At 37.4% G+C, this 15,908-nt stretch overlaps 1 protein-coding gene across 7 annotated transcripts in view; it reads left to right on the forward strand.

Annotated features, from left to right (window-relative positions):
• The window catches only part of PCCA (propionyl-CoA carboxylase subunit alpha), a 534,561-nt gene that overhangs the window by 332,603 nt on the left and 186,050 nt on the right, over positions 1 to 15,908 (forward strand). For all 7 annotated transcript variants that reach the window (XM_049867227.1, XM_049867229.1, XM_049867228.1 and 4 more), the window contains one exon: positions 12,955 to 13,057. In XM_049867227.1, coding sequence (XP_049723184.1) covers positions 12,955 to 13,057 — 103 coding nt within the window. The remainder of the gene's footprint in view (positions 1 to 12,954; positions 13,058 to 15,908) is intronic.

The raw sequence follows: 15,908 nt of genomic DNA on the forward strand, positions 1-15,908 counted from the left end.
CGTGGACAGATTCCAGCAGAGTTTCCATACTAAGACAGACTAGGAGGAAGGACCTGGTGGTCTACTTCTGAAAAAAATTGGCCAGTGAAAACCTTATGAATAGCAGAGGAACAATGTCTGATACACTGCTGGAAGATGAGCCCCTCAGGCAGGAAGGCATTCAAAATAAAACGGGGGAAGAGCTGTCTCCTCAAAGTAGTGTCGACCTTAATGACATGGATGGAATAAAGCTTTTGGAACCTTCATTTGCTGATGTGGCATGACTCAAAATGAGAAAAAACAGCTGCAGACATTCATTTAAGTGTTAAAAAGCAAAGATGTCACTTTGAGGACTAAGGTGTGCCTGAGCCACGCCGTGGTATTTTCAATCAGCTCATACGCATGTGAAAGCTAGACAGTGAATAAGGATAACTGAAGAAGAATTGATGCCTTTGAATCATGGTATTGGCAAAGAATATTGAATATATCATGTACTGCCAGAAGAACGAACAAATCTGTCTTGGAAGAAGTACAGTCAGAATGCTCCTTAGAAATGTAAATGAATGGTGAGACTTCATCTCACATACTTTGGACATGTTATCAGGAGGTACTAGTCCCTGGAGAAGGACATCATGCATGGTAAAGTAGAGGGTCGGTGAAAAAGAGGAAGACCCTCAATGAGATGGATTAGCACGGTGGCTGCAGCAATGGGCTCAAACATAGCAATGGTCGTGAGGATGGTGCAGGACTAGGTGGTGTTTTATTCTGTTGTACATAGGGTCGGTATGAGTCAGAATGGAGCTGATGGTACCTAGCAATAACGGACAGTTTTCCTAAAGAGTCTTAGATTTGAACATTGAAATGGTTTTGTCTAAAGTTAAATAGGATACACAAGAATTTGTTCTTCTTGTCAACTTGCTAAATTCTGATGTTGAAAATTTATTTTCCTTTGATTCTGAAAAATAAACAGAAAATGAGGAAGAAGATATTTTGATTCTGAAATGGAAGGAAAATGAAGAACACTATATTTTCGGTTGGCCTATAGTGAACATTTTGGACTTACTTTTCTGCTATCTTGCTAACCTTAGCCTCCAGTCCCATAAAAAGAAGTTTTCAGAATTCTCTTCTCTTCTGAAAAGTTACAAATTTCTGATAAAAACTTGATTCAGCACAGGAAGTATGCCATTATTTACACTTCTCTTTTCCTACTGAATTTAGTCAAGTATTTTATACCTTTATAGGTTGTAATATGATATTTTGACTGAGCTGTGACCTTTAAAAATTCACTATTTAAAGCCACTAAACATATAATTGGTGTAGGCTGTAGAAGGAAATCAAAGATAAATAATTTCTTTTCCCTGCCCTTAAGAAGTTTACATCTTAAGATAAATAAACATGTAAAGAACTAAGTACATACAGGACAGGGTAAAATAAGTGCTAAATAAAGATATAAGATATAAGCAAAATGTGTTGAGAGCAGAGAAAGAAGAAATCAATTTTGATTTAGGAAATTGAGACAGGATTCAAGGACTAGGTAAGGTTGAGATTATTGTGAAACTTCTTTAAGGGTCCTGTGTATTGGGCCTGTACTATCCTCATGAGAGCCATTGTGTGTATCTCTTCCTAATCCATTTTTCGTGATACAACATTGGTAGTTTCAAATCAGACATGGGCAAATGTGACACACCGGGCTTCTCTTCTAAGCTCTCCCCCTCCATCAGTTGGTTGCCCATTTACTAGCAGACCACTGACCCTAATCCTTTGACCTGATTATTGAGAATAAACAGAGCCATGAGTGTACAAAGGAAAAGGATTAGCCATCTAGGGAGGAAGACCAAAAACAATCACCGAGGACAGGTGGCAGATGACTGTGCTTACTGAAAAATAGTAAGAGGCACTTGAGGATATTAAATTAGAAGAGAAAGTTTCCATTGAATTAAAAAGAGTGATTTAAAAAAAAAATATATAAAACATTTTAGCTTTCAAAGTGAAAGAATGGTTTCTACTAAGAACCAAATTTGTGACTCAAAGGAATAAATGGAAGAAGTATCTCAAAATACGTAGCAAAAAGGCATGAGGAAAATAATAAGAGATGTGGAGGGAAGATCCAAGAGATTTTCACATGTAAAAAGATAATAGAGGTTTCACAAAAAGAAAAGTAGACAAAGGAAAGATAACTTTAAAAGAAATAATAGGGGAGTTGGTTTTCACTGTTCTTAGGAAAGCTTTAACGTGTTGGAAAAACTCATTGACTTTCAGATAGGATTAATAAAACAGAACAATTCCTCTAGACATCAAGAACAAAAAAAAAAATTTTTAATTTTTTCTTCTAGAAAGAAAACCAAACCAAATGCAAATAAAGTAGAATCCGAGAATTTTCAGACTACAGCATAGAAAAGACCCTGGCTTAGGAATATTATACCCAACTAAAATATCCTTTATTTTTCAATATGAAAAATAGGTATTTTAAAATAAGTAAGGATTCAGAGAACATATCACAAGTATACCTTTTTTGAGGAGATTACTGAGGAAAGTACTTTTTATAACTTTCAGGTAAAGATGATAGCTTAAATATGCACATTTTCTTCTCAGCTCAAAATCTACCAAACTTGAGGTCTTTTTTTTGTTTTGTTTTTTAGGGGCACAAACCCACAATGAAAAAGAGAGGAAAAAGTATTTTGGAAAATGAAAAGCTGAAAGATGAATTTTAATTGATTTAGCTACTGAAGAAAGCTGAATCTTAAACTGGCAGTAGGAAAAACAGAGCTGTTTCTTGGTATCACTGCAGAACCTTTTAAAAGTCTCAGTAACTATCAGCTGTAGACCCCTTGAGAAATGCCTAAAAGCTGAACTATTGGTTGAGAATCTCTGCAAGAATTTCTTCATACCCCTCCCTCATTCTTCAGAACTAATTGACTTTCTCTGTCCCATCCTGTCAAAAGTGAAGAGGATAAAATAATCTCTGGACTGGGGGACACCAGGAGAGAGGATTGAGTGAACATGGACATACATCCTGAATATTGTGACATCCCCTCCCCCCGAACTTTGTTTCCCACTTAGTTCCCATAATGCTGGCAGCAGATGTGTATTCTCATGCACAATAGAAGAATATCCTTTCTGAGAAATCTAAGCAGTCCTAGAGACATTACCTAAAGATTCCCCAACAAAATGATCATACCTTGTTACCCTTTAAATGAAGCCAACAATCTGCAAAGCCACACCCCACAGAGCAAACATACATCAGAAAACCTATCAGCATTATTTAATACAACACCAAATTTAAAGGGAGCCACCATATAACTATTGAAAATAGATGACAAGACCTTCTAGGTAAAACAGATCAGGCTTATTAGAGAATGAATCATACAGGTTAAGGTGGATAATAAACCAGAATAAAACAAAACCAGTTAGTTGTGTGTTGAGTCAGTTCCCACTCATGGTGACCCTATTTGTGTCAGAGTAGAATTATACTCCATAAGTTTTCAGTGGTTGATTTTTTTGGAAGTAGATTACTAGGCATTTTTTTCACGGCACCTCGGATTGATTCCAACCTCCAGCCTTTCAGTTAGCAGTTGAGCGTATTAACCATTTGCATCATTCAGGGACTTGAAGATGAATAATAGCATCAGGTTCATACTGGTATATCACAAAGCTTGTAGACGTTACTAAATAAATATGACCACAAGTAACTACTGGCTTAGTGAACAAAGAAGGGAGATCATAAACATTCAGGATTTGATGATTCCCCAGAAAGGTTAAGAAGGTAAGGGTTAATTGTGAGGAGGAAGTTTTTCTCCTTTCAGTCACAAATCTTTATTGAGCCTTTTAGGTCAAAGACAGTCATCCAGACTCGGATACAGAGGTTAAACTATTTCAAGAAGTCTGTGCCATTTTAAACCAAGAGCTGCACTTTTTTCCAGCCATGTCTTCACCAAAGAGCCATTTGCTTCCTGACTCATTGACATTTCAATACAGGCCATAAGCTTTAATGTTGTGAAGGTTTGAGAAAACCTTAGAATGCCATCAGGACTAAAGTTCTACTTAGAATAAATTGAAGCTTTTTCTCCTATTGAAGACTAATTGCTGGTTGAGTACTTGAGCTGCATTTGTCCTGTGTGCTAGGCTAGAGGTTCTCAATCTTTTTGCCTCCACAATATTTGCATTCAGCAGACTTCCATAATAATGTTTGTGCATCTTCTCAATTGGGGTTGGAGGAAGAGAAGAAAAAAAGTGTCAGATTGCATAGTTTACATTCACCCTTGGAAAAAGGATGAGAAGAATTGAAAAACATTTAAATACGTACTGTGTCCCAGACAAAGTTCTGGGTGCTTAGGATTTAATAATTTCCTGCTGTCATGGGACTCACATTCTGGTAGGTTAAATATAAGCATGTATTCTCAGTTTCTCTCAAGAGGAAAACTCCTCAAGAGGAAAACTCTGTGTTGAGTTTTACAGATGAGAACTCACTCGGAAAAGTGAATGAAGTAGACTTTACTAGGAATTGGATATAGGTATGTTTGATTCTAACATCAAACTAGCACAGTGCTCCCTAATTCAAGCTACTATACTCTTGCCTAGACTCAGAACAGGCTTTTTATTGGCTTACATACTAACCCTGTTGTACCTTTCCAATTCATTTTTCACGCAGCAGGTGGAGTAAGCTTTAAAACCAAATCAGGTCTTTTCCCTATTTTAAAAGGCTTCAATGGATGAAAGACTAACCAAATTATGGTATATCTATATTGTGGAATACTATTCAGCATTAAAAATGAATGAGCTACTAATACAGGCAGCAACTTGGATGAATCTCAAAATCATGCTAAGTGAAAGAAGAGAGACACAGAAGAATACATACTGTATAGTTTCATTTATGTGAGCTAGAAAAGAATCTAATGTCAGCAGAGCAATGGTTCCTTAGGGCCAGAGTTGAGGAAGGGAAGTTGACTGGAAAGATGTACAAGGAATCAATTTTCTACCTATTTATTGGGCTGATGTTTGTATGGCTGTATGCATTGGTCAAACTCATTAATCTATATGCTTAAAATGAATGCATTTTACTGTCTGTAAACTGTACCACAAAGTTAAAAAAAAAAAAAAAACCTGTTAATGGCTACTGATTGTACTTAGAATAAAATCAAAACTCCATATGATGATCTACAAAAAAAATTAGATTCTAGAAAGGTATGAAAATCTTCCCAAGGAAGAAATGGTAATGGAATTACCTGATAAGGAATTCAGAAGACTTATATGTAGGATCCTACAAGAGATTGAGAAAGAGATCAAGGAAAACACAGACAAAACTGGAAGGATTCAATAAAAGAATAAAATGACAAAACAAATAGAAACCATATAAAACAGCAACTAGAAATCCAGAAGATTAATTATAAAATTTCAGAAATAGATAGCTCAATGGAAGGACATTGGAGTAGCATTGAATCAGCAGAAGACAGAATCAGTGACATAGAGGACAAATCCCTTGTCACTAGTTTATTTGGGGGAACAATCAGGAGAGAATGTAGAAAAATGAAGAAAGTCTAAGAGTTACGTGGGACACTATCACAAGGAAGAATTTATACATGATCTGAATTCCAAAGCAGAACCCAAAGACCAAAACCCGTTACCATCAAGTCAATTCTGACTCATAGCAACCTTATAGGACAGAGTAGAACTGCCCCACAGGGTTTCCAAGGAATGACTGGTGAAGAACGAGCTTCTTGGATCAAGTGGCCACACAAGACTATGTTGGCATTTTCTGTCTGGAGGGGAGATGAGAGGGCAGAGGGGGCCAGAAGCTACCCGAAAGGAAATGAGAGAGTGGAGGGAAATACTATGCTATCTCATCAGAGGGAGAGCAATTAGGAGTGTATAGCAAGGTGTATGTGAATTTTTATATGAGAGACTGACCTGATTTGTAAACTTTCACTTAAAGCACAATGAAAATTAATTAAAAAGAGAGAGAGACCCCCTCCCCCCCAAAAAAAAAAAAGCCGAGAGAATTTTTGAAGATTTGCTGACAGGAAACTTCCCTAACATTGTGAAAGACAAGAAGACAGCCATTTAAGCTCAGGGAGCCCCATACAAGGTAGATTTCACCAAGACATATCATAATCAAACTTTCCAAAACCAAAGACAAAGAATCCTGAGAGCAGCTCAGGAAAAACAAACTCCCTCCTACAAAGCGGAACCAATAAGACTAAGCTCCGATTTCTCAGCAGAAACCAGGTGGGCAAAAAGGCAATGGGATGACGTTTATAAAGCCTTGAAAGAAAAAAAAAGTCAATCTAGAATTATTAGCCAGCGAAATTGTCTGTTAAATATGAAGGTAAAGCTAGGACATTCCCAGATGAACAGAAATTAAAGGAACTTGTAAAAACCAGCCCAACCTTACAAGAAATACTACAGGGAGTTCTTTGGACAGAAAACCAACAACATCAGACAACAATGTGAAATTAATACACATGACAACATCACCCTGATACATACCCACATAAAGAATTCTCAAAAACAAAATAAAGCTACAAGACTGAAAACAGGAAATCAGAGATGTCAATTTGTAAACTACGACAACTTCAGAATAAGAAGAGGGAATAAATGGTGTAGTTACAGAACTTCCACGTGTAGAGGAAGTCAAGGAGACATCAAGATATAACAGACTGTTTTAAACTTAGGAAGTTAATGTTCATGTTAACCACAAAGAAAACTAGTAAACCTACTCACCAAAATAAAAACGAAGAAAATTATAAAGATACAGATACAAAAATCAACAACAATGAAGAAAATTTGTAAAGAAAACTCAGTACAAAAAAGTAAGCACAACAAAGAAACTGTCAACACCACAAAAACAAAGAAACAAAAACCACAAAAACTGACAGTAGTAAATTCATACATATTGATAATTGCATTCAATGTAAATGGTTTAAATGCACCATTCAAGAGAAACAGAGTGGCAGAATGGATAAGAAAACATGACCCTACAAGAGAGACACACCTTAGACACAAAGATAAAAATTGGTGAAATATCAAAGGACTGAAAAAATATATCAAGCAAACAGTAATCAGGAAGGAGGAGGATTGGCAATATTAATCTCTGATAAAACAGATTTTAAGGCAAAATTCAGCATAAGAGACAAGGAAAGGCATTACATAATGATTAAAGGGTCAATCCACCAAGAGGACATAATCATAATAAAAATTTACACACCAAGGTAGCTCTAAAATACATAAAACAAACCCTAACAGTATTGAATAGAGAAATAGAGAATTCCTCAATAATTGTAGGAGACTTTAACATACCGCTTTTGATGGAGAGAACAACTAGAAAGAAATTCAGCAGAGATACAGAAGACCTAAGCAACACGATCAACGAACTTGACCTCATAGACATATACAGAACGTTCCACCCAACAGCGGGACAGTACACATTCTTTTCCAATGCACATGGATCATCCTCCAGAATAGATCATATTTTAGACCACAAAGCAAGGCTCAATAAATTAAAAAATATCAAAATTATGTGAAGTATATTCTCTGATCACAACACTATAAAATTAGAAACCAGTAACAGGAAGAACAAATCAAATACACGGAACTGGATAACAGCTTGCTTAAAAACCACTGGGTAATAGAAGAAATTTAAAATGAAATTTAAAAATTCCTAGAGTCAAATAAGAATTAAAACAGAACATATTAAAACCTTTGGGACATAGCAAAAGCAGTACTCAGAGGTTAATTTATGGAAAGAAAAACAAACATCAAAACAGAAAAAAGGGCCAGAATCAATACCATAACCCTACAAGTAGAACAAACAGAAAAAGAGCAAAAAAAACGTCCACAGCTACCAGAAGAAAGGAAGTAGTAAAGATTAGAAATAAGGGAAATGGAAAACAGAAAAACAGTTGATAGCCTCAATAAGACTAGAAGTTGGTTCTTTGAAAGGATCGATAAAATCAATAAACCATTGACCAAAATGACAAAAGAAAAGGAGAAGATGCAAATAACTTAAATAAGAAATGAGATGGGTGACATTAGAACCAAATGAAATGAAAAAGAACAATGTTATTAAAAATTACCCTTCAAAAAATTTGAAAACCTAGAAGAAACGGGCAGATTTCTAGAAACATGCTACCTACCTACACTAATGCAAATTGAGGTAGACAATCTTAACAGACCCATAACAGAAGAAGAAATTGAAGAGGTTATTTAAAAAAAAAAACACAACAACAACAACAAAAAACCCCTAGCCAGATGGCTTCACTGGAGATTTCTCCCAAATATTCAGAGAAGAATTGACACTAGTACTATTCAAACTATTCCGAAACATAAATATAGTGGATTGAATTGTGTACCCCCAAAATATATGTCAGCTCGGTTAGGCCATGTGTAGTTGTCCTCCATTTTGTGATTTTCCTAGGTGTTAATACATCATAATCTCTGCCTGTGGCTAAAAGGATTTCTCAGGTCACCTCCCTGATCCAAAAGGGCCTTTCCGTGGGGTGTGGCTCGCACCACCTTTTATCTCTGGAGAGATGAAAGGGAAACATGCAGAGAGTTGGGGACCTCATACCACCAAGAAAGCAGCACCAGGAGCAGAGTGCGTCCTTTAAACACAAGGTCCCTGCACCCGAGAAGCTCCTCGACCAGGATAAGATTGAGGACAGGGACCTTCCTCCAGAGCCGGCAGAGAGAGAAAGCCTTCCCCTAGAGCCGACGCCCTGAATTTGGACTTGTAACCTACTAGACTGTGAGAAAATACATTTCTCTTTGTTAAAGCCATCCACTTGTGGTATTCCAGTTATGGCAGCACTAGATGACTAAGGCAATAAAAAAGGAAGGAATAGGCCCGAATTCATTCTATGGAGCCAGCAAAACCCTAATACCAAAGCCAGGCAAAGGCATCACTAAAAAAGAAAATTATAGACCATTATTCCCCTGTGAATATAGGTGCAAAAATTCACAACAAAATTCTGGCCAACGCAATTCCACAGCACATCAAAAAAATAATATATCATGACCATGTGGGGTTCATATCAGGTATGCAAGGATGGTTCAACATTAGAAAGTCAATCAATGTAATCCACCACAAAAATAAAGGCAAAGAATCGAATGATCATCTCAATTGATACAGAAAAAGCGTTTGTTAAAGTCCAACACCCATTCTTCCACATGTTTGCCAGCCTTTCAATTATGGTGTTGGCAAAGAATATTGAATATACCATGGGCTGCCAGAAGAACAAACAAATATGTCTTGGAAGAAGTACAGAAGCAAGGATGTCAAGACTTCATCTCACATACTTTGATCATGTTATCAGGAAGGGAAACCCTGGTGGCATAGTGGTTAAGTGCTATGGCTGCTAACCAAAAGGTCAGCGGTTTGAATTCCGCGGGTGCTCCTAGGAAACTCTACGGGGCAGTTCTACTCTGTCCTATAGGGTCGCTATGAGTTGGAATCGACTCGATGGCAGTGGGTTATCAGGAGGACCAATCCCTGGAGAAAGACATCATGCTTGGTAAAGTAGAGGGCTAGCAAAAAAGAGGAAGACCCTCAATGAGATGGATGGACAGAGTGGCTGCAACAATGGGCTGAAGCATAACAATGATTCTAAGGATGGCGCAGGACTAGGCAGTGTTTTCTTCTGTTGCGTATGGGGTCGCTGTGGGTTGGAACCGACTTGATGGCACCTAATGAGAACAAACATCCATTCCTGATAAAAACTCCAGTGAAATAGAAGTAGAAGGGAAACTCTTCAACATAATTAAGGGCATATATGCAAAACCAATAGCCACCTTTATTTTCAATAGAATGAGCCTGAAAGCATTACCCTTGAGAATGGGATCCAGACAAGGTTGCCCTTATTACCACTCTTATTCTAGATTATACTCGAAGTCCTAGGTAGAACAATAGGCAAAAAAAAGGGAAATAAAGGGTATCCAACTTGGTAAGAAAGAAGTAAAACTATCCCTATTTGAGGATAGGTTCCTATATATAGAAAGTCCCAGAAATTCCACAGGACAATGACTGGAATTAATAGAAGGATTCAGCAAAGTGGCAGGGTACAAGATCAACATACAAAAATCAATTGGATTCCTCTGCACTAACAAAGAGAACTCTGAGAGGGAAATCAGGAAAACAGTGCCATTTACAATAGCCCCCCAAAAGATGAAAGAAGTAACTGTCTAAAGACTTTGAAATCCTTTAACGGATTTTCGGGTTTTCTACTATTGGAGGTGTTCTGTAGGTCCTAGAAAAGTATTTGTCAGACAGTGCTATGGAAGAAACATTTGGTGTCTTATGGCGGGGAGGAGTCGATCGTCCGCATTGTTTCTCTACTGAAGTTGCTTGAGACATTTTTAGTTTAAAGTAGTAGAACTAAACAGGTCTTTAGCACTCAGTGACAGAAATTCATTTGCAGTTTAGTCACTGAAACATTCGAGAATCTATTTTAGTATCAGTAAAGAGATTGAAGTTTACATCTGTCATACCAGTTTGCCCTTTTTTAGATGCGATAAAAGACGGTTGCTCTTATTTGGAATCCTCATTTCTCAATATTGTCACTACAGGCAGCGATTTATTAGAGCAGATTAAATCCTGATTCAGCATCTTGCCACTAAAAGCGTACCCATGATGTATTGCCTTTTTTCCCCCTGCTTGTGAAATGTACTGTGGAAACCCTGGTGGCATAGTGGTTAAGTGCTACAGCTGCTAACCAAGAGGTCGGCAGTTCGAATCTGCCAGGCACTCCTCGGAAACTCTATGGGGCAGTTCCGCTCTGTCCTATAGGGTCGCTATGAGTCGGAATCGACTCGATGGCAGTGGGTAGTGGATATGTGTCTAGAACAGCAACTTTTAAAATATTTTCATTTCGGCCCACTGTGAGGAATAAATTGCACGTTATGACTTGATGTGTACATACATTCATAAACACACAAAATGCTCGTGAAAAGTACCTTCTGTGTGCCGAGTGTTGTGATGTCTGTGTTCCTGGCTGTATCTTGGCTCAGTTGATCTCATGACTGACTGAATGGTTTGTATTAGACGATTTGATAAACATGAGCCTAAAGCAGGGCTGTTCAAAGTGAGACCTGCAGACTGGCTGCATCCCACCACCCTGGAGCTTGTGAGAATTGCAGATTATTGAGCCTCACCCCAGACCAAATAGCAAATAAGTCTCCGGAGGAAGGCAAAGGAATTTGGTTTAACAAGCACTCCAGATGATTCTGATACACTGTAAAGTTTAAGTAGCACTGGTCCCTTCAGGAGCTCTGGTAGTGCAGTGATTAAAGCACTCAGCTGTTTGAACCCACCAGCCACTCTGTGGAAAAAGATGTGGTAGTCTGTTTCTATAAAGATTACAGTCTTGGAAACCCAATGGCAATTCCACTCTGTACTATAGGGTCGCTGAATCGGAATTGACTGGCTGGCAACAGGTTGTTTTTTTCTAGTTCATGCGTTGACATCAGAGCAATGATGTCATCCCACGTCATACAACCTCTGGGTCTGGGAAACTCCTCTCTATCCTCCTGAGGATGTGAAAGTACAAAAAACAAGCCTCAGTATTAAGAAAACAGTTTTGCCATACTTTGACAAATGTTTATTATATAAGTTTTGAGAAGACTAAGACCAAATTTCTGAAATGCTCCTTATATCAGGTAATTATTCTGGAATCATGTGGGATATTTTCAACTACTTAAGTTATGGGAAAAATCAGGAACTTCTTAAAGCCTGTAAAAATGTGGTTTATTAGGCCATTGGGGGACTGCTTTTGAGTTGTTAATTAATTAATTAATTAATTCCCAGAACCCGTTTCTAGACTCCACATTGATATTATGGTTAATGTAGTGTCTTGTCAAAGAGGGATGAATTACTTGGGCTTTTCCTACCATTCAGTTTCATAGAAGCCTGCATATATACATAAAGTACCTCCGTGTTATAAAAAAAAAAAAAAGTGTGCAGATCTTGAAAGTGTTTATATTCTAATTCCGAATATTTTTCTTCTTAATTCTCTTTTGAGGATTTTTAGACATAATTTTCATATTACTTCATTTCTTTCAAATAAGTTTAAAGAACCGATTCTTTTTTTGTTTCTGAGTTGTACAAGTAGCATCTGATTGCTGAAGATCCAGTGTTCAGGTTGCTTGCAGTGTACCTTTTAGTGACCTATTCACTGGATATAGTGCTGTGTTAAATAAACATAGTTAGAAATTATGATGAGATTGCAGAGCTCTTGAGGGGATATGTAAAGCTGCAGACCCTGGGGCATCGGAATCCTGGCTTGACTCACACATTCTTTCTTTAGGAATGATGCAAATGGAGGGGGGGATTCCCTGCTGCAGAGTACTTGCTAGATAGACTAAGTGGTCTGCTCTGGGCCTTCTCAGGCTATACCATTGACCCGAGGCCCAGCTAGGAAGATAAGACGTTCAAAGAGAGTGAGAGAGAGGGAGAGATACAAACCCTGACTACACTGAGGGAGGAGAATCACACCTTTATTTTCTTTGACTACCTCACACTAGAAAAGATGGCTTAAACAGTGACCTTGTCCTAGCAGCACTCTTCTTCAGAGGTTAGCTCTTCTTGCCCTCTATCCTGATCCTTTGAAGTAAAATTGAGGGCGGGGAATGGTAAGGAGAGGTAGATGTGAAGAGAATTGGATGTCAGGAGTCTTACACTTTTCCTAGAGATCTCTGTGTGTATGGTTTTATTGTTTGTTAATTGTTCTTTGCATTTATTTATGATCTTGTTTCCCAAAATAGACTGTAAACTCTAGCCAGCAACGTTTTGGTTTATTTGAACAATCTTGTTCCATTCGCATCCCTCTCCACTCTCATGCCTCAGTACCTGATCCCATAGTTGCTCCGTAATAGACACTTGATAAACTATTTGTTTGACTGACTTATAATTTTAATAGATAGAATCATAGATGTTAACATTATTCTTGTTTTTTTTAAATTAATTGATTAATTATTTATTTCCCCCAGGGCACAAGTTAACAGAGAGAGAGAGACACCAATTACTGGCAATAGCATCATCATTGTATGTGACAGCACAGTTAAGAGCACAACATTTTGAAGAACATACAAGGTATTGTAGATCATTTAAAAGAAAGTAAATGAGCTGAAAAATATTGATACTCTTATCTGCGTTGTTGTTAAGTACTGTCGAGTCAGTTCCAACTCATAGCGACTCTATGTACAACAGAACCAAACAGTGCCTGGTCCTGCACCATGCCCACAATTTTTGTTATGCTTGAGCCCATTGTTGCAGCCGCTGTGTCCATCCATGTCATTGAGAGTCTTCCTCTTTTTTGTTGACCTTGTACTTTACCAAGCATGATGTACTTTTCCAGGGAGTGATCCCTCCTGACAACATGTCCAGAGTATGTAAGACATTGTCTTGCCACCCTTGCTTCTAAGGAGTGTTGTGGTTGTATTTCTTCCAAGACACATTTGTTTGTTCTTTTGGCAGTCAATGGTATATTCACTATTCTCCGCCAACACCATAATTCAAAAAGGCGTTAGCTCTTCTTCAGTCTTATTTATTAATTGCCCAGCTTTCAAGTACATATGAGGTGATTGAAAACACCATGGCTAGCTAGGGTCAGACGCACCTTAGTCTTCAAGGTGATGTCTTTGCTTTTCAACACTTTAAAGAGGTCTCTTGCAGGAGATTTGCCCAGTGCAATGTGTCTTTTGATTTCTTGAATGCTGCTTACATGGGCATTGATTCCCAGTAAAATTAAGTCCTTGACAACTTAAATCTGTCTCCATTTGTCATGATGTTTCTTATTGGTCCAGTTGTGAGGATTTTTGTTTTCTTTATGTTGAGATGCAATCCATACTGAAGGCTGTGGTCTTTGATCTTCATTAGTAAGTGCTTCAAGTCCTCTTCACTTTCAGCAAGCAAGGTTGCATAGTCTGCATAACACAGATTGTTATGCCCCGTTCTTCTTAATATAGTCCGGCTTCTCGAATTATTTGCTCAGCATGCAGATTGAATGCCCAAAAAAACCCCACTGCCGTCGAGTCGATTCCAACTCATAGCGACCTTATAGGATAGAGTAGAACTGCCCGATAGAGTTTCCAAGGAGCGCCTGGCAGATTCAAATTGCGGACCTCTTGATTAGCAGCCACAGCACTTAACCACTATGCCACCAGGGCAGATTGAATAGGTATGGTGAAAGGATACAGCCCTGACGCACCCCTTTCCTGTTTTTAAACCACGTAGTGTCGCCTTGTTCTGTCCGAACAACTGCCTCTTCATCTGTGTACAGTTTCCTCACGAGCACAGTTAAGTGTTCTGGAATTCCCATTCTTCTTATCTGCGTAGAAAAGAGCTAATGAAAGATCTGGCTGATCTTAATTCTGGATTTTCTTACGGGTTGTTGGAGAATATGATAAAGTCATACTGCTGAAAAGTGGTAATGCTTCTGTTCAAATGAATTTATAATTTCAGAAAACAAAAAAAGACTCTTGGCGCCTTTAATTTGGACATTGTCAAGGATGAGAAGATACTCTAAAATGTTGTGGGAAATCTGTTTAAGTAGTTTGTATTTATTGTGTCTGTTCTATTACTTTGCAAGACTTGAAAAAAGTTTTGAGACGTTATTAAAATTTAGGAATGAAGCTATACAGTTAAAAGATTAGAAACTAGTTTATAAGATACTGGGGGAAATTGATATCAAATTGAATTAGTTACTTGTGAGCCCTAAATATACCACTTAGCTTCCTAGAGCTCCAGGCAAAAAGGAAAATATGCTTTATACCAGAGTAGGTAGAACAAACTCTCAGTGACACTGATACTTTTAAGTGACAGAATTATTTATTATGAATGTGTATGTAGTCTTCAGAGTAACTGTAAGGGAATCATGCTGTTGATTAAGTCGTGTTTTTGGTTTTCCACAAGGGAGGAACAAAGATTAAAAAGGATAGTGAGTAACAAAGCAGCTCTGAAAAGCACAAAGTAGAAACTCAGATTGTCCCCGAAAAATTAGATAGAAGGAAGAAAAACTCGATTGGGTTTAGGCTATATCTTAATGGCTAATGAGGTTTTACTCAGAAAATTTTAGTTGGAGTAACAGGAAATCTTTATTTGTTCTAGTTTGTGAGAGAAAGTATAGGAGACTTTCTATATGATTTATTGTCATTGTTACTATGTTTGAGTTGAGATTTCAGGAGAGGTATGAGGACATAAAAAAAAACTGCATGACTGGAAGGAGGAGGAAAATGGCCAATAGAACCATGAATCTTTTTTTTTTTTCTTTAAAGCTGTGCTGTCTGGTATGGTAGCCACTAACCACATGTGGCTATTTATATTTAACTAAAATAGAATTAAAGTTAAATAAAAAATGCACTTCCTAAGTCACATTAGCCACAATCCAAGTTGCACAATAGCTCTGTGGTTAGTGGTTGCTAACTGTGTTTTGGGCAATGCAGTTTTTTATCAAGTACTGTTGGGAAGTGCTGTTTTAGAAGAATGTCTGTTCAGGAGAGATTTAGATTTTCTCTTAAAACTTGGATTTCATACCTTATATTATTTTTTTATTATTCTTTTGTCAAATGCAATATGCATATCCTGATTCCTTTACCTTCAGGTGTTATTTGCACCTTGATTATTCAGAAATCCTGGGTGTACCTATTGATGAACTGGTTTGATCTTTAAGAAATGTAGAAAAGTTATTTCCAGAGAGTGTTGACTTACTATGGGTAAAAATTCTTAGAGGGGTTAAAAACAAATAAGTAAAATTACTTGTAATCATATGACTCGTCAATAACTTCTTTTAATACTTTGATATATTTTGTTCTAAGGTACATTAAAACATAAATGTATGCGTATATACTTTACATACTTAGAGTCATACTGGGAATATAGTTTGAATCCTTTTTTTAAAAAACATTATGTTGTGAATATTTCTTCTGCTCATTTAGTTGTTTTT

Source organism: Elephas maximus, chromosome 23 (assembly GCF_024166365.1).
Source record: "Elephas maximus indicus isolate mEleMax1 chromosome 23, mEleMax1 primary haplotype, whole genome shotgun sequence".
NCBI classification, from domain to species: Eukaryota; Metazoa; Chordata; class Mammalia; order Proboscidea; family Elephantidae; genus Elephas; species Elephas maximus.